General features: G+C 57.9%; 1 protein-coding gene across 4 annotated transcripts in view; it reads left to right on the forward strand.

Moving 5' to 3' along the window:
• PLXND1 (plexin D1) overlaps nt 1–24,897 on the forward strand; it is a 52,783-nt gene extending 27,886 nt beyond the window's left edge. For 3 of the 4 annotated variants that reach the window (XM_017885034.1, XM_017885035.1, XM_017885036.1), the window contains 28 exons: nt 1,594–1,698; nt 4,194–4,283; nt 4,486–4,579; nt 5,548–5,702; nt 6,284–6,435; nt 7,093–7,192; nt 7,287–7,426; nt 8,172–8,339; nt 8,417–8,507; nt 8,712–8,975; nt 9,080–9,229; nt 10,089–10,203; nt 12,306–12,413; nt 12,507–12,619; nt 13,466–13,567; nt 14,074–14,204; nt 14,552–14,750; nt 16,857–17,003; nt 17,154–17,310; nt 18,186–18,289; nt 18,380–18,443; nt 19,423–19,457; nt 19,708–19,812; nt 20,367–20,530; nt 21,529–21,676; nt 22,884–23,024; nt 23,413–23,487; nt 23,676–24,897. In XM_017885034.1, coding sequence (XP_017740523.1) covers nt 1,594–1,698; nt 4,194–4,283; nt 4,486–4,579; nt 5,548–5,702; nt 6,284–6,435; nt 7,093–7,192; nt 7,287–7,426; nt 8,172–8,339; nt 8,417–8,507; nt 8,712–8,975; nt 9,080–9,229; nt 10,089–10,203; nt 12,306–12,413; nt 12,507–12,619; nt 13,466–13,567; nt 14,074–14,204; nt 14,552–14,750; nt 16,857–17,003; nt 17,154–17,310; nt 18,186–18,289; nt 18,380–18,443; nt 19,423–19,457; nt 19,708–19,812; nt 20,367–20,530; nt 21,529–21,676; nt 22,884–23,024; nt 23,413–23,487; nt 23,676–23,792 — 3,534 coding nt within the window. In that variant the 3' untranslated portion in view covers nt 23,793–24,897. The remainder of the gene's footprint in view (nt 1–1,593; nt 1,699–4,193; nt 4,284–4,485; nt 4,580–5,547; nt 5,703–6,283; nt 6,436–7,092; nt 7,193–7,286; nt 7,427–8,171; nt 8,340–8,416; nt 8,508–8,711; nt 8,976–9,079; nt 9,230–10,088; nt 10,204–12,305; nt 12,414–12,506; nt 12,620–13,465; nt 13,568–14,073; nt 14,205–14,551; nt 14,751–16,856; nt 17,004–17,153; nt 17,311–18,185; nt 18,290–18,379; nt 18,444–19,422; nt 19,458–19,707; nt 19,813–20,366; nt 20,531–21,528; nt 21,677–22,883; nt 23,025–23,412; nt 23,488–23,675) is intronic. The other variant, XM_017885033.1, reaches the window with a different exon arrangement.

Here is a 24,897-nt window from a genome sequence, read left to right on the forward strand (position 1 = left end):
GGAATTTGGTGAATTTTAGAGTGCGAAGTGCTCAGAACGATGCCAGCAGAGGGAGGGCGGATGGGCTGGCGGCTGCTGCTGTTATTAGCGTTTTATCATCACCAGTTCTTGTTGGCATTTGCATCCCCTCGAGGTCTGCTTTTGGGCTGGGGTCCCTGAGGGGAATCAGTCCCTGTCCTGCCCTCATCTGATGTAGAATAAAGAAGCCTCTCATATTTTGTGCCAAGGCCTTTGGCCTGGCTGCATGACCTCATGTGGACACACGTGGCCCATGGGCACTTTTGCTTTCTGGCCTGGTTCTAACCCAGATCCTTCCACAGCCAGCCTTGGGAAGGAGGGCAGAGTAGGAAGTCCCTGGGCTGAAGGGTGGTTGGAGGCCCCTTGGCATGGGTGTGGCTGCTCCAGGGTCCCCAGTCCTGCCCTGCTCATGGTCCCAGCAGGTCAGATTCGGGAGCAGGAGGAGGCAGGAATGGCTCACCGGGGCCACCAAAGCTGGAGGACACAGGGCAGGTTGGGGGATCCATACCTCCCAGCTCAGAGCGGTCACTAAGGTGGACGTGGCGGGAACAGCCCTGCCCCTGGTCTCTGCCCCTCCCCCAGGCCTCAGTTTCTTATTCTGTACAGTGGAACATGGACCCCAGGAGCCTGGAGACAGCAGTTCCCAACCAGACCTTGAATCCCTGCAGTGGGGCTTGACGTCCGCATCTTAACACGCGCCCAACTCAGAGGACCCCAGAGTCATGCGCCTGGGCTTCAGGAGTCAGCCCTGTCCTCCGCCCTCAGGCAGCTCGCTGCTCTTGGAGGCTCAGAATCTCCCCTCCCTCCCTTCCATCCTTCATCCCTCCTTCCTTCTTTCGTTCCCTCCCTCCTCCCCACTTCCTTCCTTCCATGAAGCAGCTGCTCTGCCAGGCCTCAGTGACTCCACCTCCAAACAAGGGCCAACCATGTGCTGTCTCCCCATGAGCCCGGGGCCCTTCCTGGGGCTGACACCTTCACCCAGTGGCTGTGACTTGTACCCAGGCTGTGGGGAGGGGTGTCCCCTGGGGACCGGTGGTACCTGGCCCTCTGAAATGTCCTCCTAGTATTCGGAGCCCTCCCTGTGCCTTTCCTGTGGGCTGTTTGGAAGCCCAGGGTTCCTCTTTTCTGAATCGCTTAACACGGGTCAGTCAGGAAGCTGGAGTTTCAGCCCTGGGGGCATGTCAGGGAGTGGGTGCAGCCTCCCTGTTCTACTACTGGGAAAGGTGAGGCCCAGAAACAGGGAGGAACTGGGCCTGGAGTTCAGCCTCCTAGCCTCCTCTGAGGCCAGGAAGCACTCACTCATGGAGGAAACTGGCCCCACCCCTGGGCAGGTTATCCCATCTGCCTGTGCCCACCTTCCTCATCTTTAAACAGGGCCGATGCGACCTGCCCATAGGATGAAAGGCGGTGGTGGTTGGGAGGCATAGGGCCAGGGTGGTGGCTGTTAGGACTGAATGACTAGTGTTTTCTCCCCAGGAAGGCAGGACCGCACTGGGCAGGCTGGGGTGCAGTGAGTCCTCCCGCCTCTTCTCTGAAATGCCCCCGTGTCACCCTCTCCTCCTGTTTCCTCTACAGAGCCCTCAGGATTGCCCCCGGACCCTGCTCTCACCCCTGGCGCCCGTGCCCACGGGTGGCTCCCAGAACATCCTGGTGCCTCTGGCCAACGCTGCCTTTTTCCAGGTAAGTAGAGGTCAGGCCAGCGCCGGATGGGGCCAGGAGGAGGCCAGGGAGCACACAGGCCACTAACTGCTGCCATGATCCAGTGTGACCCCTGCTCCGGGCCCACTGCAGTGCTTTGGCACCTGTGTGGGCTTTGCTTTTCTTTCTCTGAGTTTCCACATTCTGCGTGAGGAAGCCTCACTCTGACTGCATGGGGCTGCAGGAAGAGGAAGTGGTGAGGGCCAGGCCAAGGGGGAAAGCTGGGGGCCAGCAGCTGCCAAGGGAAAGCCAGTGCCCCCAGGCTCTCCTGCCCCGTGCCGTAGCCGGAGGGTGGACGCTGCCCATGTTGTGCCCTATCCTGTCCTCCCTTAGCCTGAGCTGTGACACTGGACACACCCACCACCGAGCCCACTGCCCCGTGGGTGGCTTCCATGTCTTCCCTGCAGAATGACTAGAGAACCCCTCGGTCACCCCATTCCCCCTTGTCCAGATGGGGAAGATGAGACCCAGGAAGGGAAAGTAGATGACGCCAGATCACACAGCACAGAGCTGGACTTGTCCTTAGCTCTGGACTCCCCATCCAGTGCTCATCTTTGCAACTAGCCCCGCCCCCACCATCTGGTCTTGGGGTGGGGGACGCAACTCCTTTCTGGACCCCTCCTGGAGGCGCGTCCTGGGTGGGAAGCGTTGACGAGTCCTGGAGGCGTGCCAGCCACCCCCCTTCCCAGCTCCTTGGAACTTGCCATCTGTTACTTCCATGGAGGAGCTGAGGCCCATGAGGGCTCTCACACGTGGGGACCACGTGCCGGGCATCTGGGATGTGTCGGGAAGCCTCGTGGCAGGGGCTGGAGCTCTGGGAGGGCTAGGGTGGGGCCTGCTCTCATCCCTCAAGCCCCACCCTGCAAGAGTTAGGGCAAGCACCTCCAGGAGCAGCCGGGGGGCTGGGCGGGTGGGCAGGATGGCTCTACCCCTGGGCCGTGGGCGCCTGGGATGGGGAGGTGCGAGCCTGACTTGAGCCTGACTTGAGTCCTGCCGATTATTCCCAGCTATGTGGTGGGGCAGTCTCCACTCTGACAGAGCTGCAGGGGCGCCTGCCCTCCTGCCCCCCGGGGCCTGCTCCTAGAACACCGAAGGCAGGCCCAGCGGTGGGGGCCCGTTCACTGAGCCTATATCCTGGGGAGCCCTGGGACAGGCCGGGTATGCTGTTGTGAGGTGGCTGAGGACTAAGAGGAGGGACCTGTCTCCAGCTCAGCATGACAGGGCACAAAACGGACTTTTGGCCCCATCAGCAGCCACTTTCCTGTGTTAGCTTCCGGGCTGGGACCCCAGAAGCAGGGAGGTTGACCTGCACTCTCCTCAGGGTGTCACATCTGCCAGCCACAGGGACATAAACAGGAAGCTCTGCCACGCAGCTGGCTGGGGGCTTGGCGTAATACACAAAACCTGAGTCTGTTCACTCAGCAAGTATGTATTGGTGCTGCTCCTGAGAGGGCCGGAGGAGCCTGGGGAACTGAACCTCATGACACAAATGTTATTGGATACCTCCTGCATACTAATAATAGCAAGCACATATTAGGCCCCTATAGTGTGCAGCCCCCTGAGGTACACAATCTCCAGTTTTCCCAGCAACCCTATTCCCATTGTCCAGGAAAACCAAGCCTCAGAGAAGGGGAGTGACTTGCATGAGGTCACACAGCTGGGAAATGCAGAGGTGGGGTTTGAACCCAGGCCAGGGCTCTTCCAGCTGCTTTCTGTTGCCCTTGGGGGTGGTGTCAGAGAGGCCGAGGCCCAGCCCTGACCCTCCCCGGTTGTCGAGGGGACAGGTCAACAGCCAGGCAAGGGGCTAAGGGTGGTGCCTGGCACACAGCGTTTGGGGCGGCTCTAGGAGCGTCGTAGTGCCCCAGGAGACACCTGAATAGTTGCTGCTGAGGGAATGAATGAGGATTGAGTGAGGTACACACCTTTGATTTGAGGGGAGCATCTGGGAAGGCTTCAGAACAGGGGGCTTTTAAGCTGGATTCTGAGGGCTATGTTGAGCTTTGCTGGGTGGTAGAAAGGGAGACAGCTGTTCAGGTTAGGGGAGGGCTCGGGCAAAGGCCGGGACAGGGGAGCCTGGCCGTGTTGGATGTCAGGGCATGTCTGGGCAGGGCCTGGTAGGGCAGGATGGGAGATGGGAAGGCTCGAAGAGCAGGGGAACCCTGCTGGGAGTGGAGCCTTAGGAATTGAATACAAGGCCCTCTTGGTTAGATCACTGGGGATGCTGGAGAGGCTTTTAGTGGTGCCGAGAGCATGAGGCCAAAGTCCTTGGCATTCCTGCACTGCTTGCCTCCCTCAAACATTGGATGTGATGGCCCGGAAGGGGATTTTGGGGGACGGGACAGCCCCGGCAAAGGTCTGACAGTTCAGCCAAGCCCACTTTTCCCAACAGGAGCCCATGGTGTCCTGCTTGAGTTAGAGGGCGACACATGCTGGCTTGGCTCTCCTCAAACCCGCTTCCCACTCCCTGTTTCCTACAGGGTGCAGCCCTGGAGTGTAGTTTTGGGCTGGAGGAGATCTTCGAGGCTGTGTGGGTGAATGAGTCTATTGTACGCTGTGACCAGGTGGTGGTGAGTGGGGTGACTCCAGCATGGGTGGAGGATGGGCCTGCATAAGTCCAGATGCTGTACCCCTCACCCCACCCTGCCTCTCTCTGCCTTCTGGTTCCCCCATCCCCAACAGCCCCAACTTCATCTGCCTCCATGACACCCATCCCCAGCAGAACCCCAGGCACTACCCATGCCCCCTATGCTCTTTTCCGCCCTTTTGCAGCTGCACACGACCCAGAAGAGCCAGGTGTTCCCACTCAGCCTCCAACTAAAGGGGCAGCCAGCCCGATTCCTGGACAGCCCTGAGCCCATGACAGGTGGGCACCCCCAACTACCCCACATGGCCTCGGGGCCTCAGTGTGGTGGGTGGGGCTGAGCCTTGTGCGACTCATTCCAGTGGTTGCCCCAAAGCCGCAGATGTCCCACCTCATTGTTCCCCAGCACACACAGAGCCTCATATCCCGCCCTGCCCTGCCAGGCTCCAGGCCTTGGGGTCTCCATGCACGCTTTCCCTTGCCTTCCTGGGCCTGTTCCCGTAGAAAAGAGGACACAGTCCTTCTGCAGAGCTTGTAAGGACCTGATGAGTCGGGGCTCGCCCAGCCTTGAATGTGGCATCTGGGGTGTGTGTGGTCAGCGCCCCTCGAGTGGCAGCTCTGCAGTTGCTTTGACTGTGTTGGGTCCACTCTCCAGGGGCTCCTCTGTTCATGGGGAGTCTCAGGCATCCCTGGTGGATGTGGTGCCCTCCAGATTCCCACCATGAAAGTCCCAGAATGGCCCTGCACACCCAAGGCCCCAGAGAACCTTCCCTGCCCTCCTCCTTGAGCTACTTGGAGGGTTTGAAGCTCCCCAGGTCCTCATAGCCCACATTACTCAGGGATCCCTGGCATCCTGGGGCCCCGCCAGGGGTGATCAGACCCACTGAGGCCTGGGTGGGATCTGGCTCTGCCACCCACAGGCCTTGTGAGCTCGGACGAGTCCCTCCTCTCTGAGCCTCAGCCTCTTCTGTGTAAAGTGAGGCTGACCCCAGGCTCCCAGCTGGAGTCTCTGTGTGGGGAAGGAAATCAGTGAGGCCGGGGCTGCACTGTGCTCAGCACAGGCCCCGGGGTTTGGGGAAGGGGCTAAGAACCTCACAGGATCCTGACCCCCAGAACCAGGACTTCCTCTGGGTGGGACACCACAATGATGGGGTGCAGACCTCTTGACAGCTGTTGAGTGTGGAGGGGACAGCGGTGATGGGGCATGCGCTGCAGAGCGGGGCTGACCGAGCTGCCCCGTGTCTCCCCAGTCGTGGTCTATAACTGTGCCATGGGCAGCCCTGACTGTTCCCAGTGCCTGGGCCGCGAGGACCTGGGTCAGCTGTGCGTGTGGAGCGACGGCTGCCGCCTGCGGGGGCCCCTGCAGCCCATGCCTGGCACCTGCCCCGCCCCCGAGATCCGCGCGGTAAGCACACCCAGTGGAGGCACATGGCACCCGCACTCCGGCACAGCTCATAGGCAGCATCCACGAGGGTCCCACTCCCTGGGGACTCGAACACTGGCACATGGGTGCAGTATCACCTGTGAACAAAAGGAAGTGCTCTGCCTCACAGAGCTGACGTTTCAGTGGGGGAGGTGGACAGTAATAAATAAGGAAATGAATAAATTATAGAAGGCATTGGAAGTGTGGTGTGGAGGAAACACCGAGGGCTAAACGTTGTTAGTTTTGGGGGATGCCATGATCACTAAAGCCACCAAAGACATGACCAAACATCGCCCCTGGGAGCTGACCTCAGCATCCTCCAGGAGAACCCCTAAGTAACGTCCCTGGGCCCACATGGGCTCAGTAATGCACACACATATCCTCTTTGGCAGCACAGTGACCTGCCAAGTGGCCACTGTCCCAGCCCCACCTGAGCCCCCAGACCTTCCTCTAAGCAGTGGATCCGCATGCCCGTGCCCTGCTGGGTGCCTGTGACTGTGGGCAGAAGCCTGCTGGCCTCCAGCCTCAGACCCCATTCGCCCCTCTCTCGGGTCACCTGGCAGATTGAGCCCCTGAGTGGCCCGTTGGATGGCGGGACCCTGCTGACCATCCGAGGCAGGAACCTAGGCCGGCGGCTCAGTGACGTGGCCCACGGCGTGTGGATTGGTGGTGTGGCCTGTGAGCCACTGCCTGACAGATACACGGTGTCGGAGGAGTGAGTAGCCACGGTGCCCCCACCCACCCTCTCCAGCAGTGCCAGCCTCTGCTCTGTCCTCACCCCTCCCTCCCCATCCTCCGTCCTTACTTTGCTGCTTTCTGAAAGCCTGTTGCTTCGTGGCCTCGGGGACTGTGCTGAAGCCATTCCCACCACACATCCTGCCATTTCTGCTTGGGGCATCTGCTTTATCCTTTCAGCTCTGGCTCTGATGCCAACTCCTCTGGGAAGCCCTCAGAGGCTGCCCTAGCCCAGCCGTTCTTCCACCTAAGCCTTGCTCTGAGGAAAATCATTTAAAATTAAAAAGGCTGGGGCTACTGGCATGGTTTAGAGATCTGTGACTGGCCCAGAGGGGCCCTAGGAAATATGCGTGGCAGAGACTGAGCTGGCTTTCCTTTTGGGAGGCCATGCGTCTGGCATGTGGAAGAGCCGTCATCTACCAGCCCAGCAGACGTTCTCATGATCAGAGACCGTCTTGTCCCAGCCCCTTGTCTTATAGTTGCAGAACTGTGGGAAACTCATGGGAAGAATTATATATAGAAGGCATTGGAAGTGTGGCGTGGCATGGAATGGGGCGATCCCTGAGCCTGGCTCCAGGGTGGCCGTGGGGGCTGAGGACTGCTGGCCACTCCCACTGACCACAGCACCTCTCCTCAGGATCGTGTGTGTCACGGGGCCAGCCCCAGGGCCACTCTCAGACATAGTGACTGTGAACGCCTCTAAGGAGGGCAAGTCCCGGGACCGCTTCTCCTACGTGGTAAGGGGGGGCTACAGCCCACTGTCCCGCCTGCCCAGCACGCACGCTCCCGGGGGGCTGGCCCGAGGCCCAAACACCTGCCTTCCTCCCACAGCTGCCCCTGGTCCACTCCCTGGAGCCTCCCATGGGCCCCAAGGCCGGAGGCACCAGGATCACCATCCACGGGAATGACCTCCATGTAGGCTCTGAGCTCCAGGTCCTGGTGAACGATACAGACCCCTGCACAGAGCTCATGTAAGCCTCTGGGCCTGACCCACCCCTTCCAGTCCAGAGAAATCAACGGGCTTGGGGGCTGGTGGGCTGGAGGTGACAGCCTTGAGCCAAGCCTCACCTGAGTCTCCATTGGCAGTGTCCCCTAAGCCAAGCCACTTCTCTCTGAGCCTCAGTTTCCTCAGCTGGCAAGAATAGTACCAGTAATTGGAAGAAGGGCTTTGTGCCAGGTATACAGTAGATGCTCCGTAAGTGATAGCTATAATGAGAATGGTGTTGATTGCACACATTCAGGCCTTCTGGCTGGCCCAGGGGTGTGGTGAGTGGCAGGGGTGTGGTTGGAGTCTCTTGGCGAAACACCTTTGTCTTTATTATGCACTTATTGTGTACCAGACCCTACTAATGGGCATTGCTGGGACACCAAGGGGAGCACAACATAGCCCTCAAGGGAAGGGCAGACACACCCACGGGAAGTAGGAACATCCAGTGGGATTGGGAGAAAAGTCAGTGCCTTCAGGGATTTAGGGAGAGAGGCTTCACCAGGGGTGGAGGCGGGAGAGAAGGCCTGGGAAGGCTTCCCAGAGGAGGTGGGATGGGGCAGAATTTGGAAGTATAAGGAAACAGCTAGGTGCTAAGATGAGTTGGGACCAGTCAAGGAGGCCTTGAACCCCTGGCCAAGTGCCTGGGCCTGTGCCCTACGTCTCAGGGGTATTGGCGGTGGGTGAGCAGCAGCAGGCAGGCCCTGCTGATAATCTGCTGCTCCCCCAAGGCGCACAGACACCAGCATCACCTGCACTGTGCCTGAGGGGGCCCTGCCGGCTCCGGTGCCTGTGTGTGTGCGCTTCGAGCGTCGGGGCTGCGTGCACGGCAACCTCACTTTCTGGTACATGCAGAACCCAGTCATCACGGCCATCAGTCCCCGCCGCAGCCCTGTCAGGTGAGACTGGCACCCCGCCCTTCCCCTAGGCTCTCTGGGGCTGCAGGTGGACTGATAGGTTTTGCCGTCCCGTGCAGTGGTGGCAGGACCATCACGGTGGCTGGTGAGCGTTTCCACATGGTGCAGAATGTGTCCATGGCCGTCCACCACATTGGCCGGGAGCCCACGGTGAGGCAGTCAGGGGCCTGATGGCTGGGAGGGGGTGGCCCAGGCACAGCCAGGGCCCTAACTGACCAGGCCTCCTCCCACTGCATCTCTGTCCCCTCTTCCTCCCTCTGCCTCTGTGTCTCCTCAAACCCCACTCCCCCCGTTTCTCCATGTCCATCCGTCCCTCCTGCACCCTGGTCTTGGCCCGTGGCCCTCATGAACCAGCTCTGCAAGGTTCTCAACTCCACCCTCATCACCTGCCCGTCCCCCGGGGCCCTGAGCAATGCATCGGCACCAGTGGACTTCTTCATCAATGGACGGGCCTATGCAGACGAGGTGGCTGTGACTGAGGAGCTACTGGACCCCGAGGAGGCACAGCGGGGCAGCAGGTTCCGCCTGGATTACCTCCCCAACCCACAGTTCTCTACGGCCAAGAGGGAGAAGTGGATCAAGCACCACCCCGGGGAGCCTCTCACCCTCGTCATCCATGTGAGCACGGAAGGGGCCAGGGTAGGCGGGGGCAAGCTAGCCAGCCTCAGCCATGGGCCTTGGGAGCACTTCTCCACAAGTGTCCTCCCGCTTTGCACCCACAGAAGGAGCAGGACAGCCTGGGGCTCCAGAGTCACGAGTACCGGGTCAAGATAGGCCAAGTGAGCTGCGACATCCAGATTGTCTCTGACAGAATCATCCACTGCTCGGTCAACGAGTCCCTGGGTGCAACCGAGGGGCAGCTGCCCATCACAGTGAGTGGATGGGGTGCCGGAGCAGGGCAGACCCGGCCCCCACCCCTGGCCCATCTGCCAAGCATCTGCCCCTTACCCAGCACCTGAATTCACTGAGCGTTTTCACACTCAATGGCTCAGTCCAGCAAAGCAAAGCAGAGCTTTATATCCCCACTTGACAGATGAGGAAACTGAGGCCCAAGAACTTAGTGACTTGCTTGAGGTCAGTGATGGGCCCCATCTGGACCTGGACCATCAGAAACCATAAGAAGTTGTCCCTACCCCACTTGGCGTCTGTCCTAGAGCCTGGGCTGCCAGGCACCATGTAGAGGCATGGAGGGCAGGGGAGCAGGAGGAGCAGAGAGAGGCCAGAACGTGGGATCTTATCTGCACTGTATCTCGTTGCATGCCTCCTGGGATGGGGAGCTCACTCTCCCAAGCAACACGTGCCCCCCCAGGATGGCTCTGACTGGGAAAGCTTCCTTTCACCTGCACCTCAGTCCCAGTCCTGCCCTCTGGGTCGTCATACCTCACCTATCCTCTGGTCCCAGGGCAGCCCTGCAGATACTTGGGGACAGCAGCCAGGCCCTGTGAACTGCTTCCTCTGGCTCACTCATTACTCCTCCCAGGCTGTAATGATAATCACAGCCCCCTGTATTGAGCCACCTCTGTGCCAGGCCCAGGACCAAGGGCTTGACAAGCCCTCATTTAGCCCTCCCAGTGTCCCCAGGAGGTGGACATTGTTGTCTCCATGTTATCAGTGTGGCACCTGAGGCTCAAAGAGGTTAGGTAATTTACCCAGGGCCACACAGCAAATGAGGAGCAGAACCAGAGTGTAAGTCCAGGAAAGTTACAACCACTTTCCCCAACCTCTACACAGATCCAGGTAGGGAACTTCAACCAGACCATCGCCACACTGCAGCTGGGGGGCAGCGAGACAGCCATCGTCGTGTCCATCGTCATCTGCAGCGTCCTGCTGCTGCTCTCCGTGGTGGGTAAGGAGCCCCACCCTCAGGACACCTTGGAGGGCAGGCTTGCCACCTTGCTCCAGCCCCTCTGAAGATTGGCAGATGGAGGAAGGCAGGATGGGATGGGGCACAGCTTGAACAAAGGCTTGGTCACGGGAACAGGTTAGGCACCCAGAGGTCGGGGGAGGTGTGCCCCGGCTCTAGCACCAATGGGTATAAGATGTTAGATGGCTGGGGGATATGCTGGGCCCAGGCCAAGGTCCCTGAATCTCAAGCAGAGAAATTTGGAACCATGTTCTCCAGTCAATAGAGAGCTACTGAAGGTACTTAAGAAAAGGTTACTTAGGGAAAATTAACCTACATGTCTGGTGGGCTGTATCGCTGTTAAAATAATGGTCATGAAAGTAATAGACTCGATGTAGCAGAGAAACTGGAGCCATCATACGCTACTAGAGGGAATAAAACAAAGTGCAGCTGCTTTGGAAAACATTTTGGCAGTTTCTTAGAATGTGAAACATAGAATTACCCTATGACTTACGAGCCAGCAGTTCTACCGGTAGCTATCTGTTCAAGAGAAATGAAAATGTAGCCACACAAAAACTTATACACACATGTTTACAGCAACATTATTTATAATAACCAAGAAGTCAAAACAACCCAAATGTCCATCAACCAATAAATGGATAAATGAAATATGATCTATTCATACAATAGAAAATTATCCGTAAAATATGATCTATTCATACAATGGACAGTTATCCGTAAAAAGGAGTGGAGTACTGATCCATGTCACCATGGGCATGCACCTTGAAAATATTACACCAGCTGAAAGAAGACTCACTGAAGGCTGCATATTGTATGATGCCGTTTATATGAAATGTTTAAAATAGGGAAATTCATAGAGACAGAAAGCTGAATGGTGATTGCCAGGGACTAGGGAGAGCATGAATGGGGAGTGACTGCTGAATGGCTACGGGTCTTCTTGAGGCAGTAAAAATGCTCTAAAATTAGTGGTGATGGTTGCACAACTCTGTGAATATACTAGAAACCATTGAATTAGGCCAGGTGCAGTGGCTAATGCCTGTAGTCCCAGCACTTTGGGAGGCCAAGGTGGGTGGATCACTTGACCCCAGGAGTTCAAGACCAGCTTGGGCAACATGGCAAAATTTTCTCTCTACAAAAAAATACAAAAATTGCATGGGCATGGAGGCACGAGTCTAGTCCCAGCTACTCAGGAGGCTGAGGTGGGAGGACCACCTGAGCCTGGGAGGTGGAGGCTGCAGTGCACTGTGATCGTGCCACTGTACTTCATTCAGCCTGGGCAACAGAGTAAGACTCTGTCTCAAAAGAAAAAAGAAAAGAAACCATTGAAGTATACACTTTAAATCACCGGATTATATGGTATGTACATTATATCACAATAAAGCTATTTTATTTTTAAAGTGAGTATATTCAATGCAGAAAATTTTTGGAAAACCTAAAAGATGATAAAAGGAAAAAATACCCATCATTAGTACCCTGTGTATTTTTGTATATTCCCTCCCAGTCTCTTTTCTGAAAATACTATATATTAATAGATATTTTAATATGTTATATATACATTCCTCCCCACCCCAGAAAAGGTTATAATGTAATACTGCTTTGTAATCTGCTTTTAAAAGTTTCTTAATTTACAAGTAACACCTGGTCATTGTAGAAGGAATAGAAAATGCTGAAAAGCAGAAAGTAAACAGAAGTCACCCAGAATCTTCCCACCCAGGAAAGCCACTGTTAACCACTATTTCACACACACACACGTATTCCTGTTTCTTTTCTTTTTTTTTAAGGGGCTAGACAAATTCTAACAGAGCTGTAACACTACACATTTCTTTTTCTAAGAACAGGTCATCAGGCATTGCTTTGCTGGCCATTCCCCAAGCCCTCTGCCCAGGGGAGAGCTCCCCACAACTCCCCACCCCCCATCCCAACCCTGCCCAGGAGGGAGGACTGCAGGGCCTCCTCCCACACCCTGCCCAGAGGAGCTGGAGCTGAGGCCAGCAAGCAGAGCCCCAGGCACTGCATACAGCAGGCGCCAATAAAAGCTTTCCAAAGGGCACTAGAGGCCTGACCTGCCTCTCCACTGCCCGCAGCCCTATTCATCTTCTGTACCAAGAGCCGACGTGCTGAGCGTTACTGGCAGAAGACGCTGCTGCAGATGGAGGAGATGGAATCTCAGATCCGCGAGGAAATCCGCAAAGGTAATGGGCTGGGACCCTGCAGGGCTGGGCCTCCGCTTTCCCTCCTGGGGGATGGGTTCTCGGGCCACTCATGGCTGTCCGCGTGTCCCCCAGGTTTCGCTGAGCTGCAGACAGACATGACAGATCTGACCAAGGAGCTGAACCGCAGCCAGGGCATCCCCTTCCTGGAGTATAAGCACTTTGTGACCCGCACCTTCTTCCCCAAGGTCAGCCCAAGCCTGAGTCTGCCCCTGAACCTGTGCCAGCCACCTCAAGGCAACTCGACCTCTCTGAGCCCTGCCAGCCTAGAGGGTCCCTTGAGCAGTGCCAAACCTGCACAGCTGTCCACAGCCATCCTGGCTACTTGCCCTGGCCTGCCACGGGGTGGAGGGTTGGAGGCAGATTCTTCACTCTTATTCTCTGCTCACTTGATGTTTAACTGTCCATACGGAAGCAAGCTATAGCCCCACTCTCCTGGCCAGCTGGGCCTGCCTCTCCCCTTTTCAAGGTGGGGCAGAAGCGGCCAGGGCTGTCCCAAGCCAGCCTCTCTCCTCCCTGTGCCTCTTCCCAACCAGGCTTCCCTTGGTCTCTACACTCCCTCCTCCTATCGAGTGGACTCCTGCCCCACCCCTTCCATGCCTGTCACACCTCCCCTTGCCCTTCCAGGGTCCATTGCCCTTACTCCCTCCTAGTGGTACCACCCTCCGTCCCCTGTCCACACCATTCCCCACAAAGCAGCCAAAGCAAGCCCATGTTTGACTACATCATTTTTCATGAAACCCTCCAGTGGCTTTTCCCAGCCTCAGGCTAAAGCTCAGACTCCCAGCCTTTCTGCCTCAGTTTCCCCCATTGCACATGGAGCTGCTTTTGCTTCCCCTTAAGCCTTGTGCTGTCTGGTGTGGCCACACTCCTGGAATTCCACAGCCCCCGGGCTTGGCCCACTGCCTCTTATTCCTTTATAGGGAGCTAATTCTGTGCCAGTTTCCCCCAGCAGCCCAAGCCGGTGCCCTTTCTGTATGAGTGACCTTTGCATGCCAGCAGGGGTCTGAGATGCTGGGGGTCTGCCTCTGCAGTGTTCCTCCCTTTATGAAGAGCGTTATGTGCTGCCCTCCCAGACCAACTCACAGGGCAGCTCCCAGGCACAGGAGACCCACCCACTGCTGGGAGAGTGGAAGGTGAGTACCCCCCAACCCACACACAGTGGACTACTTCAGGGCATCCCTGCTCCTCCCTGGGTCCCCTTTCCAGTTCATCTAATCCATTGATCCCTGTCATGTGGAGGCATCTGCCATTGTAAGGTACTGAGGCCTCCATCCCAGGAGGCATTCAGGCAGCCATTCAGGGTGTTCTACGTGCTGTCCCCCAAGGCCAGGTAGAGCAAACAGAGGATTGGACCCCCCCCCATACACCCACCCCGCCTGCTGCTTAGAAAATGGAAGGTGAGAGTCCCTCACACTGGGATGCCAGGTTATCTCCAGGCACCCTCACCCTTCTCTGAGCCCCACTTTTCAATTCAACCAACCCATTGTTCCGTATCACAAAGGTTAGGAGGCATCCACCATGGAAGGTAATGAGCTCCCCGTCCCAGGAGGCATACAAGCAGCCATCATAAGCACTGGCTGTTAGGCTAGGCAGGGACACTGGGCCCCTCTGGACACCGCATCACCAGTTGCTCCCACAGATTCCTGAGAGCTGCCGGCCCAACATGGAAGAGGGAATCAGCTTGTTCTCCTCGCTACTCAACAACAAGCACTTCCTCATTGTCTTTGTCCATGCGCTGGAGCAGCAGAAGGACTTTGCGGTGCGCGACAGGTCAGGCTGTGATGGACTGGGGTGGGGTAGGGAAGAGGAGCCTGTCCAAGGCCACACAGCATCAGGTCCTAGGTCCTGGGGCTCTAGGGCTCCTGACACCCCCATATTCCAGCCCTTCCTGGGCCTGGATGCCCGAGACCTTGGCTCACGGGGCACGGTGGTTGCTGCGGACATAGAAGAAGGTGGCTGTTTCTCCGGGAGGATTCCAGCCCCACTCACCCCTCGCAGGACCCACCCACACAGGCACTCCTGGGACCGCTGGGCCCAGGGATGAGGCGGCACTGAGACCCTGGGACCCAAGCTCCTAGGGCCTCAAGGCACAGCTGACACCTGCCTCCTGCTCGCAGGTGCAGCCTGGCCTCGCTGCTGACCATCGCGCTGCACGGCAAGCTGGAGTACTACACCAGCATCATGAAGGAGCTGCTGGTGGACCTCATTGACGCCTCGGCCGCCAAGAACCCCAAGCTCATGCTGCGGCGCACAGAGTCTGTGGTGGAGAAGATGCTCACCAACTGGATGTCCATCTGCATGTACAGCTGTCTGCGGGTGAGGCCGCCCGGGGACAGACAGAGCCCAGGCGGGGGATGTGGCAGGGACGCAGCAGCAGTGACCCCACGGCCTCCCAGGCCTTCCCTGGCACCCTCAGGCTAGCTCTGCCAGGAGGGAGTGTTGCATGAGACAGGCCAGGCCTGTAGGACCTGTTATGCAGAGTGGGGAGCCATGGCCCAGGGGAGGCCTGGCTGGCTTGCTGCAAGGGCTCAACAGATGCTTGGGGCATAACAGAGGTTGTGTCAGGGGCCTTGTCCCATCCGTGGTTTGCTCAGTCATCCACCCTTCCCTGCTCGGGATTCAGGAGATGAAATCAGCCCCTGGCTGGCCCTTGAGGCTCTCCCAACCCTAGTGGCGAGATGTGGAAACAAAATACAGAGTGGCCAGTGCCTTGCAGCAGAGCTCAGCTCATGAGGCCTCCGTCTGTCTGGAGGCTTCAAGGTGGCTTCCTGGAGCAGGCGACCCTGTGCTGAGACCTAAGAGAGAGCCAGGCGAGTAGCGGTGGGGAGGGTGCTCCAGGCATCAGGTACAGCAGGAGGGCAGAGGCCAGGAGGAGGGGATGTTCATGGAAGGAATGGAAGGAAGGCCAGAGAATCTTCCAGATGAGAGCGGAGGCTGGGAAGAGGGTGGGCCTGGTAGCCAGGGCCTCCTGCATTCTGCCAGAAGGACCCCCATAAGCTCTCTTCTGCAGAGCAAGGATTGCTCAGACTCTGGTCTTGTCCCACCATCCAGCTGCCCTACAGTGCCAGAGGCTAGAGGGCTGCCTGGAGGATTGTGGGAGAAAGGCAAAGGCCTGCCTGGAGCCCAGAACCAGGGCCTCAGATGTTCTGTTTTTGTTGTTGTTGTTGTTGTTGTTGTTTAATTTTTGAAGAGATGGGGGTCTTGCTTTGTTGCACAGGCTGGTCCCAAACTCCTGGCCTCAAGCAATCCTTCCGCTTTGGCCTCCCAAAGTGCCAGGATTACAGGGGAGAGCCACTGCACCCAGCCAGGATGTCCTGGGCTTGAGTCTGATCTTTGGCACATCCCAGCTGTGTGACTCTGGGCTACTCATTGCCCTCTCTGGGCCTTGGTTTCCTTCTGTCAAATGGGGCCTCTGCCCCTGAGCCGGGGGCTTGAGGGCCATGTAGCTTGAGGGAGCCCCACGGCTCCTCCTGGGGGAAGGGGGTAGTGGAGTGGAGCAGAGGCAGGGCCTGGGAGGGGCCATTGGGGTGCTTCCACCTTCCGCGGGCTGCCTCACTGTGGGCCATCAGGAACCACAAGGGCCACTGTGGACCCTGGACCTCACTCCCCTGGCTTCTTTCTGTGACCTCAGCCAGGCCTTCCCCTATGAGCCTGTTTCCTCCTCTAGAAAGCAGGGAATCAGTGCCTCCCACGCCCCAGACCTGGAGAATTGGACCAGGACTTGGGCTGGCAGGCTGCCTTCGTAATCTTTGCCAAATCTGCCTAATACTATTATGTACTTAATTTTTCTTTAAATCCTTTTTGGTGGATAGTTAAGTAAAACTATCCCAGTAGAACACCTGGGTCCCTTGCTGGGCAATGGCCTTGAGAATCAGCTCATGGCTGTGGGTCCAGCAGAGCCACTGCCTGGAGGGCCACCCTTGGAGATGGGCAAGAGCAGGGACATTGCGCCCCATTCCGCCTGAGACTCCACGGTCATCAGCCTGCGAGTGGGGTCGAGGCCACATCGGTGTTCCGGGTCCACCTAAACTCACCCTTGGGGCCGCCCACTTAGGAGAAAGTCACAGGCTTGGGAATCAGCCGAGCCAGGTCCGATTCCTACCCTGCCGCTTCCCAGTTGGGTGACCCTGGGCAGGTCACTTGCCCTCTCTGAGCCTCGGCACTGTTGGCTGCACAGTAAAGATGATACTGCGTATCCGGAAGGGTCGCTGGGATGAGGCAATGAATGCCCCCACCCACAGCTGGTGCTGTTTAATGAACACAAGCTTAGGGTCCGTGGAGACACCCTGAAGAGGAGAGTGTTACACCAGGATCCAAAAGGAGACTAAGGGGTTGGGGGACGGGGGCGTGAAGGTGTTTGGCCCAAGGCATGGGGGCTGGAATACAGAGGGGCCTTGGCCCTGATACCCCCGTGCACCCCAGGAGACGGTGGGGGAGCCATTCTTCCTGCTGCTGTGCGCCATCAAGCAGCAAATCAACAAGGGCTCCATTGACGCTATCACGGGCAAGGCCCGCTACACACTCAATGAGGAGTGGCTGCTGCGGGAGAACATCGAGGCCAAGCCCCGGGTGAGTCGGCAGGGTGGGGAGGGTCCCAGGGCTGGTGCGTCTCGGCCTACGGCATTGACCCAGCCTTCCTGGACAGGGCATGGCTGCCTGGGCACCGGCATAGTGATGGCAGCAACTCACTGACCTTTCTCTCCCACTCTCCTCTTGCAGAACCTGAACGTGTCCTTCCAGGGCTGTGGCATGGACTCGCTGAGCGTGCGGGCCATGGACACTGACACGCTGACACAGGTCAAGGAGAAGATCCTGGAGGCCTTCTGCAAGAATGTGCCCTATTCCCAGTGGCCGCGTGCAGAGGACGTCGACCTCGGTGGGTGGGAATGGGGCAGAGACCCCGTGTCAGGTGCTTCAGCTGGGGCTGGCCCCTGCCTTGACGGGAAACACTCCTTTCACCTGGCATGGGTACATGAATGTGGGGACCCTGAGAGGATCCAATGAGGCCCCCTCGGCAGAAACAAAGGGAGACAAGTCCTGCAGTGTGAGTGAGCTACAGACAACAGCAAAAAGCCTTCAGGAAAGGCTTCCTAATTCCTAAAGGAGGGATGCTGGAGTGGGGTTTATTTGTTTGTTTGTTTTTGAGACAGGATCTCATTCTGTCACCCAGGCTGGAGTGCAGTGGTGCAATCTCAGCTCACTGCAGCCTCGACCTCCTGGGTTCAAGTGATCCTCTCATTTCAGCCTCCTGAGTAGCTGGGACTACAGGTGTGCACCACCACATCCAGCTAATTTTACTTTTTGTAAAGATAGTGTCATGCTATGCTGCCCAGGCTGGTCTTGAACTCCTGGGCTCAAGCGATCCTCCTGCCTCAGCCTCCCAAAGTGCTGGGATTACAGGTGTGAGCCACCACGTGGGGCCTGGAGTGGGTTTTATAGGATTCTTGGTTAGGCCAAGGGTTTCATCAGCAATTGTAACATTAACAACCCTGCAGACAAGGCCATTTCCAGAGCTCGTCCTCTGTGCCCTCCACCCTGGCACCTTCACTTTGTATGCTCACACTGTCTCCCCCAGCTCTTTCCTGCCCTCCCCGTTTTATGGATGGGAAAATGGAGGCTCAGAGAGAGGTATGGCTTGCCTCATTTTCCATGGAGAGAGCGAGAGGCCTCTCCCTGTGTGGCTGGGCCGGTACCCACCCCTCAGGCCCAGCTCCCTGCCCAGACCCTGATGGTCTGCTCCTTGTTCCCCAGAGTGGTTCGCCTCCAGCACACAGAGCTACATCCTTCGGGACCTGGACGACACCTCAGTGGTGGAAGACGGCCGCAAGAAGCTTAACACATTGGCCCATTACAAGGTGCAGCCCTGCCCCCCTGCCCTGCTTCCCCACCCTCATGCCCCCACCCCAACCTCCAGCCTCTGACCTCAGCCTCTCCCCTCCCATCAGATCCCCGAAGGTGCCTCACTGGCCATGAGTCTTATAGACAAGAAGGACAACACACTGGGCCGAGGTAGTGCGGGTGCATGTGGGAAGGAAGCCTAGACTGCATGTGGACAGGGGCTTAATCCCATGCCCCTGTGGGGCAACTGAGGGTCCGAGAGTCAGGGCTGGCCTGGGCTGAGGCCTCCTTGGTGGAGGCTGGGCGGGGCCAGCCTCCTCTGACCCAGTACTGCTGGGGCAGGGCGCACACCAGGCCTCCTCAAGCTGATTTCCTGCGGCAGCTGGAGAGAGGCCCCGGGAGGGCGGGATGCAGTTCCGGGAGGTCTGGGCAGTGGCCAGGCCAGAAGGGGGGCCAGCATGCCCATCTCAGCCTTGGGCCATGTCCCTGCCTCAAGTGCCCCCTCCACAGCCTCAGACGCCCCAGGCACAGCCGCCTGGCTGCCAGCCCGGGCTCCTCTGGGTCTCGGGGTCCCCTCCTGAGGTTGAGAGCAGAGTCTCGGTCTCTCCCAGCAGCCTGGGAGTCTGGGCTGACAGGAGCGCTGGGCTCAGGGGTGGGGTGGGTGAAGGAAGTCACCTCTGCCTGCCTGGGGCCCCTCCTCCCCCGTGGCTGCATCTTTCTGTTTCTCTCCACCGCTGTCCCTCCCTCCAAGTCCCTCCATCCCTGTGGTCACTGTGTGTATGTGTCTTTCTCTCTCTGCCTCACTCTGTCTCACTCTCTGTGTGTCTCTGGATCTCACTTCTCTCTCTCTCTCTGTCTCTCCCAGACTCAGTCTCCCCATGAGTCTCTGCATCTCTTGTCTCATTCTCTCTGCCTGTCTCTTTGGATCTCTGTCTCTGTTTGTTTCTCTCCCATCTTTCTGTCTCTGCTTCTGTTTCTCTCCCATCTTTCTGTCTCTGCTTCTGTTTCTCTCCCCATCTTTCTGTCTCTGCTTCTGTTTCTCTCCCCATCTTTCTGTCTCTGCTTCTGTTTCTCTCCCCATCTTTCTGTCTTCATTGCTGTTTCTGTCCCCCACTCTCCCATGTTTATTTATTGTGTTTTCCTCTTGCAGTGAAAGACTTGGACACAGAGAAGTATTTCCATTTGGTGAGTGCCCAGCCTCAGCCCGGGGGTCCAGCCCCTCGGTGGGTGTGGCCTTGGCTTTCTGTGGCCCTGGGCCTCTGGGAAAAGTGCTCCCAGCCCTGAGAAAGGCTGGAGGTGGGGGAGTAGGGATGGGGCCCAGAATTAGGAGGGAACCACAACCCTTGTGTGCTAAGAAGCATGGCAGAGCCAGACCTCCCACAGGCGGCCGAGGATGGGGCCTGGTGTGGACACTGACCACTGCCCGGCCTTCCAGGTGCTGCCCACGGACGAGCTGGCAGAGCCCAAGAAGTCTCACCGGCAGAGCCATCGCAAGAAGGTGCTCCCAGAAATCTACCTGACCCGCCTGCTCTCCACCAAGGTGGGTCCGGCTTCAGTCTCCCCTCCGTGCAGTAGGTACAAGGCTCCAGCCCCCAGAGGGTCATTGCTCAGGGCCAGCTGTGCACACACGGCTGGAAGAGGGGTGTGAGTTCTTCCTGTTTCCCCTGTGGGGCTGGAGGGGCAAGAGGCTGAAGGCTCAGGGTCCCACTTGAGGCATTTCTCACAGCCAGGAAAAATGCCTGACAGGCACTTCCATGTCAGCCCACGTCACAGGGTACAGCGGAGGCCCAGAGGGGTCAGTGATGTCCCCAAGGCCGCATGGCTCAGTGGCAGCGCTGGCACCCCACAGCCCATACTCGGGTGCCTCCAGGTCTCAACTATACATGCCAGTGCCTTGATGAGTCCTTTCAACAGCTCTGTGAGGCAAGTTTCGGATGCTAACTGAGGCCAGAGAGGCTCGGTGACCAGCCTGACACCGCGTGGCTTCCTCATTCAGCAGCCTGGGCTTTTCAAGTGCTGCAGAGCCACCAAGGGTACCCACTAGCCCTCTGCATGTGGCCCAGGGCTGACGGCGGCCACCCCACGCCCCCACAGGGCACGCTGCAGAAGTTTCTGGATGACCTGTTCAAGGCCATTCTGAGTATCCGTGAAGATAAGCCTCCGCTTGCTGTCAAGTACTTTTTCGACTTCCTGGAGGAACAGGCTGAGAAGAGGGGAATCTCGGACCCCGACACCCTACACATCTGGAAGACCAACAGGTGGCGGGTGGGGGGCCGTGCGGACTTCACTGTGCCATTGGGGCCCCTGTGGCAGGGGGTTCAGAGTCTAGTCTCTGGCCTCGCCTGCTTGGGCTCAAGCCCTCCTCTGCCATTTCCTAGCTGTGCGTTCTTGGATGAGTGACTTAGCCTCTCTGTGCTTCAGTTTCCCCTCCACTGTAAAATGCCACCCTTGTTAATGGTAGGAATTAACTAGAAGAGTGCCCAGAGCATGGTCTAGGTGTTGCCCTTACTGTCATTCTCCCACACCCCTCTCAGGCGGGTACCTTCACAGATGAGCACACTGAGGCTCAGAGAAACAGTACCTGCTCGAGACCACACAGCCCGGGACAGTAGAGCCAGGCTCGGCCCCACATTACCTGAATCCCTTACCCAGTTGGTAGCCCTCCTTTGAGGCACCTCTTAGCTTGTCGGGGTCACACATCCCCACAAGAAGTTGCTGGAAACCCAGCCTGACCCTCAGGAAGAATACCACCAGCCCAGGCACCTCTGTGCAGGTCAGCAGCTTCCCAGAGCTCTGGGGGTGCACATGCCCAGGCTGCTGAGTCACCGGGTGGCCTGAGGTGGGGTTGGGGGTGTTGCTTACCCTCTCTGGCCTCTCGAGGACAAGGCCAGAGCTCCAGGCCCTGCCCCCCACAGCCCTGCCACAGCTGCTCTGCTAATGCTGGACTTCCTGCTGCCTGCAAGGGTTCAGGGAGGAGCCAGGGGTGCCCGGGGACTGGCACCTGGTTCTCATGAGAAATAGGACCTGGTTGGAGGATCAGCAGGGGGTTGGGGGTGTAGCTAAGCCCTGCAGCTCCTGCCTTGCTCCAGCAGGAAACCCGGCTCTCAGCCCCACTGCCACCCCAAAGGTTACATCTTGTGACAAGGCCCCAATCTCAGGCCCTTGAGGGACAAAGCCAGGTCTCTTCTCCATGACTGTCCCTTGACTGCTTCCTACCTCACCCTACCCTCACTGCCTTTGTCACCCTACCCCACAGCCTTCCTCTCCGGTTCTGGGTGAACATCCTGAAGAACCCCCAGTTTGTCTTTGACATCGACAAGACAGACCACATTGACGCCTGCCTCTCGGTCATCGCGCAGGCCTTCATCGATGCCTGCTCCATCTCTGACCTGCAGCTGGGCAAGGTCGGCTGTTCCCAGGACCAGGCCAGGCCCATGCACAGGGCCAGAGTGGGGTGCCAACCGTGGGTGGCCTCCTCGACTCTCTGAGGCTGAGCTCAGAGATCTTCCTGGGAGGGGAACCGAAAGAGCTCAGGTCTAGGGGATATGGGATGAGTGACTCATTCAGACAGGGAGATACCTAGAATCCAGTACCTTCCATCAGAAACTCTGTATCTCTGCAGACCAACTGCACCTGCCATGGCTGTGCCTGGCACTGGCTTTGAAAACAGGCCAGAGAACCTGGTGTGGGAAAGCCAGTATGAGCTTGGACAACCTGCTTAGTCAGGCACAACATCGTCTGAAAACCTGGCCAGGCTCTGGGCAGCAGACCCTAAAAGTCAAAAGCCATTCAAGCAAGCATTCAGTGAAGGAGTGGACAGAGGGGTGACGGGTGGCTAGGACCTCTTGAGATTCATGCAGTGGGTGGGGGGCACACAAGGCTCTGTCTGGCTTTAGAGGTTGAAGATGAAAGAGGATGGCCTTCCAGGCCGAGGGAACGGCACAGGCAAAGACAGGGAGGCGGGAAAACACCCGCTTGCTGTGAGTAGGGATGAGATTGTGTCATTAGAGCTGGCACTGCAGGATTGGTCCAGGTCGTGCGTGGCCCTGCATTTAGCCCATGCATTTCAGAGACAGACCAGGGGAAAGAGAAAATGCCATCGCTCCACTACTTCTCACGTACTGCCTCTGAAGGCAGGATGCCTGTGACTGACAAAGAACTGGGAGTGTTCTTGGCACTTCTTTCAGGCGTTAGGAGCATGTGGTGGGAAATATTCCACTGAGCCAGCACTCAGGCTTCCAGAAATCCTAGACACCAAGACCTATCACCCTGAGAAGGACACATCCTTGTTACGTGGAACGGGCTGTGTGCAGTGAAGAGCTGGCACGCCCGTGCGCTTTTCCCCCTGAAAGAAGTAGCCCCTCCCTCCCCCCCAGATCATTGTCCTAACAATTCTGGGGAAAGTAGGCAGGGCAGACAGAGCACAGTGAGGAGCCCCTGGTCTGGGGCCAGCTGAGTACAGAGACGTTCAGTGACCGGGCAAGACTCTTTGGGCCTCAGGGGCCTGCTAAGGTCACTTACGTGGCAGGAGGGATGAGGGCTCATCCAGAAAACGACCAGATCTGTCCGTCCTTCAGCAGCCATCTAACACCCTCGCTTTTCTCTGCCCAGGATTCACCAACCAACAAGCTCCTCTACGCCAAGGAGATTCCTGAGTACCGGAAGATCGTGCAGCGCTACTACAAGCAGATCCAGGACATGACGCCGCTCAGCGAGCAGGAGATGAATGCCCATCTGGCCGAGGAGTCGAGGGTGCGGCGGCTTGCGGGGGGTCCCCGATGAGCTAAGGGATCAGGGGTGGGGGAGCTGGGCCTCAATGCCTCCACTGGAGTAAGGGCAGGGAATGCAGCGGGCATTTCAGAAGTGGCCGTGGCCTCTTGCCGGCCTGCAAATTCGTCACGCATTTTCCCAGAGCTTGAGGCGTGGGGGCAGGAGAGCACCCTCTGGATGGAGAGGAGCTTGGAGGTCAGGGTCCAGGAAGCTGTCTTCATAGGACTTGAGGGGCCTCATTGCTGAACTATGCTGTGGGGGCCATGTGGAGTTAAGGGGGGGGATTTGTGTAAACAACTGGCTTTGCTGGGGCCTGGCTCAGCTTTGACCGCTGGGCTAACGTCCTCCTCCCCGTCCTGCCTCCTTATAGAAATACCAGAATGAGTTCAATACCAATGTGGCCATGGCAGAGATTTATAAGTACGCCAAGAGGTATCGGCCACAGGTGAGTGCCCCAGGGTGAGGCACCTGCCCTCGGGGCAGGTGAGCTTCCTACTCAAGTACACACATCTCAGGGTGCTTGCCCCTCACAGACGGATGTCACTTGTGGTAGACATTCAGGGCTGTGTTCTCCCCCACAAACTGAGGCAGGGCCACCCGCCATGGCCCGACTGACTCCACTGCTCCCCTCAGATCATGGCCGCGCTGGAGGCCAACCCCACAGCCCGGAGGACACAACTGCAGCACAAGTTTGAGCAAGTGGTGGCTTTGATGGAGGACAACATCTATGAGTGCTACAGTGAGGCCTGAGACACATGGAGAGCTGGGCAGGCTGCTGCAGGGAGAAACGGACGCCCCGGGCCTCAACTTGATGTTCTACCCCGTGTCTGTGACTCAGGCTGGGGAATACTGAGCAGAGACGGCTGGGGCGTGGGCAGGAGGAGGGGCTGCTCTGAGCCAGGCAGGGGTGCCCCAGCCCTGACTCCTGGGCACCTCCATCCCCTCCCACCTATCCCCAGATCAGTCTCTGGGACGGGGGCCAGAGAGCTGGTCAGGCTCTCCCGTCTGCCCAGCATGGCCTGCACTGTGCCCACCCACTCGCTTCACAGCCTCCAGCTGGTCCTGCTGCCAAGAGCCCCGCGCATCCAGGCGGCCAAGCACAAAGAAGGGGAGAGGAGGCCACCAGCCTGGAGGCTGCAGCCCAGAAACTCTACCTCATCCACACTGGTGCAGGGAGCCCTCCTTGAACTGACCTTTGATTGGTTTCTGCTTCAACCCCCAAAATGTTATCTCCACTTCCCCCTCACCCAAAGAGAATCCTGGCCACAGACAGTTTCAAGTAGTGTCAGATTTTTGTTGCTTGGGCGGCTGTTGGTAGAGTGGGCAGTGCCTGTGCCATGGGGTGCTCTGTGGGCTCCTCCAGGAGCAGGGAGGGGGGAGGGGAGGGGCAGGGGGCACAGGAGCTGGGAGCTCCATCTCCAGGGAAAGGAGAGGGGTTAAGACGCACCAAGGCTGTAGCTGGGCTACTTGATCTTGCTGAAAGTGTTTCTAAAGATAGCACCACTTTTTTTTTTTTTTTTTTTAAAGCTTTTATATGTTAAAAAACGTATCATGCACCAACTGTGAATAGCTGCCGCTTGCGCAGAGGACCCGGGGAGGGGTCCCGAGAGGCTCCCCATGCAACACTGGAAATGACTGTTCCAGAGAGCGGGCAGACCTGGCAGAGCGCCCCTGGCGCCTGAGACCACCACCCATTCCACTCCTGCCAGAAGCGACCCTCTATGGCCGATGGGCCATGCAGGCCCCTTGCAGCCAACTCAGCCAGTGTTGGGACTGGCTCAGAGCCCATGGGGGCTGGAGGGGGGCAGTCGGGACTCTGGAATCTTCTTTATAATAAAAGCCTGACAGACAAACC

Source organism: Rhinopithecus bieti, unplaced genomic scaffold (genome assembly GCF_001698545.2).
Source record: "Rhinopithecus bieti isolate Rb0 unplaced genomic scaffold, ASM169854v2 scaffold_13262, whole genome shotgun sequence".
In the NCBI taxonomy this organism is placed as follows: Eukaryota; Metazoa; Chordata; class Mammalia; order Primates; family Cercopithecidae; genus Rhinopithecus; species Rhinopithecus bieti.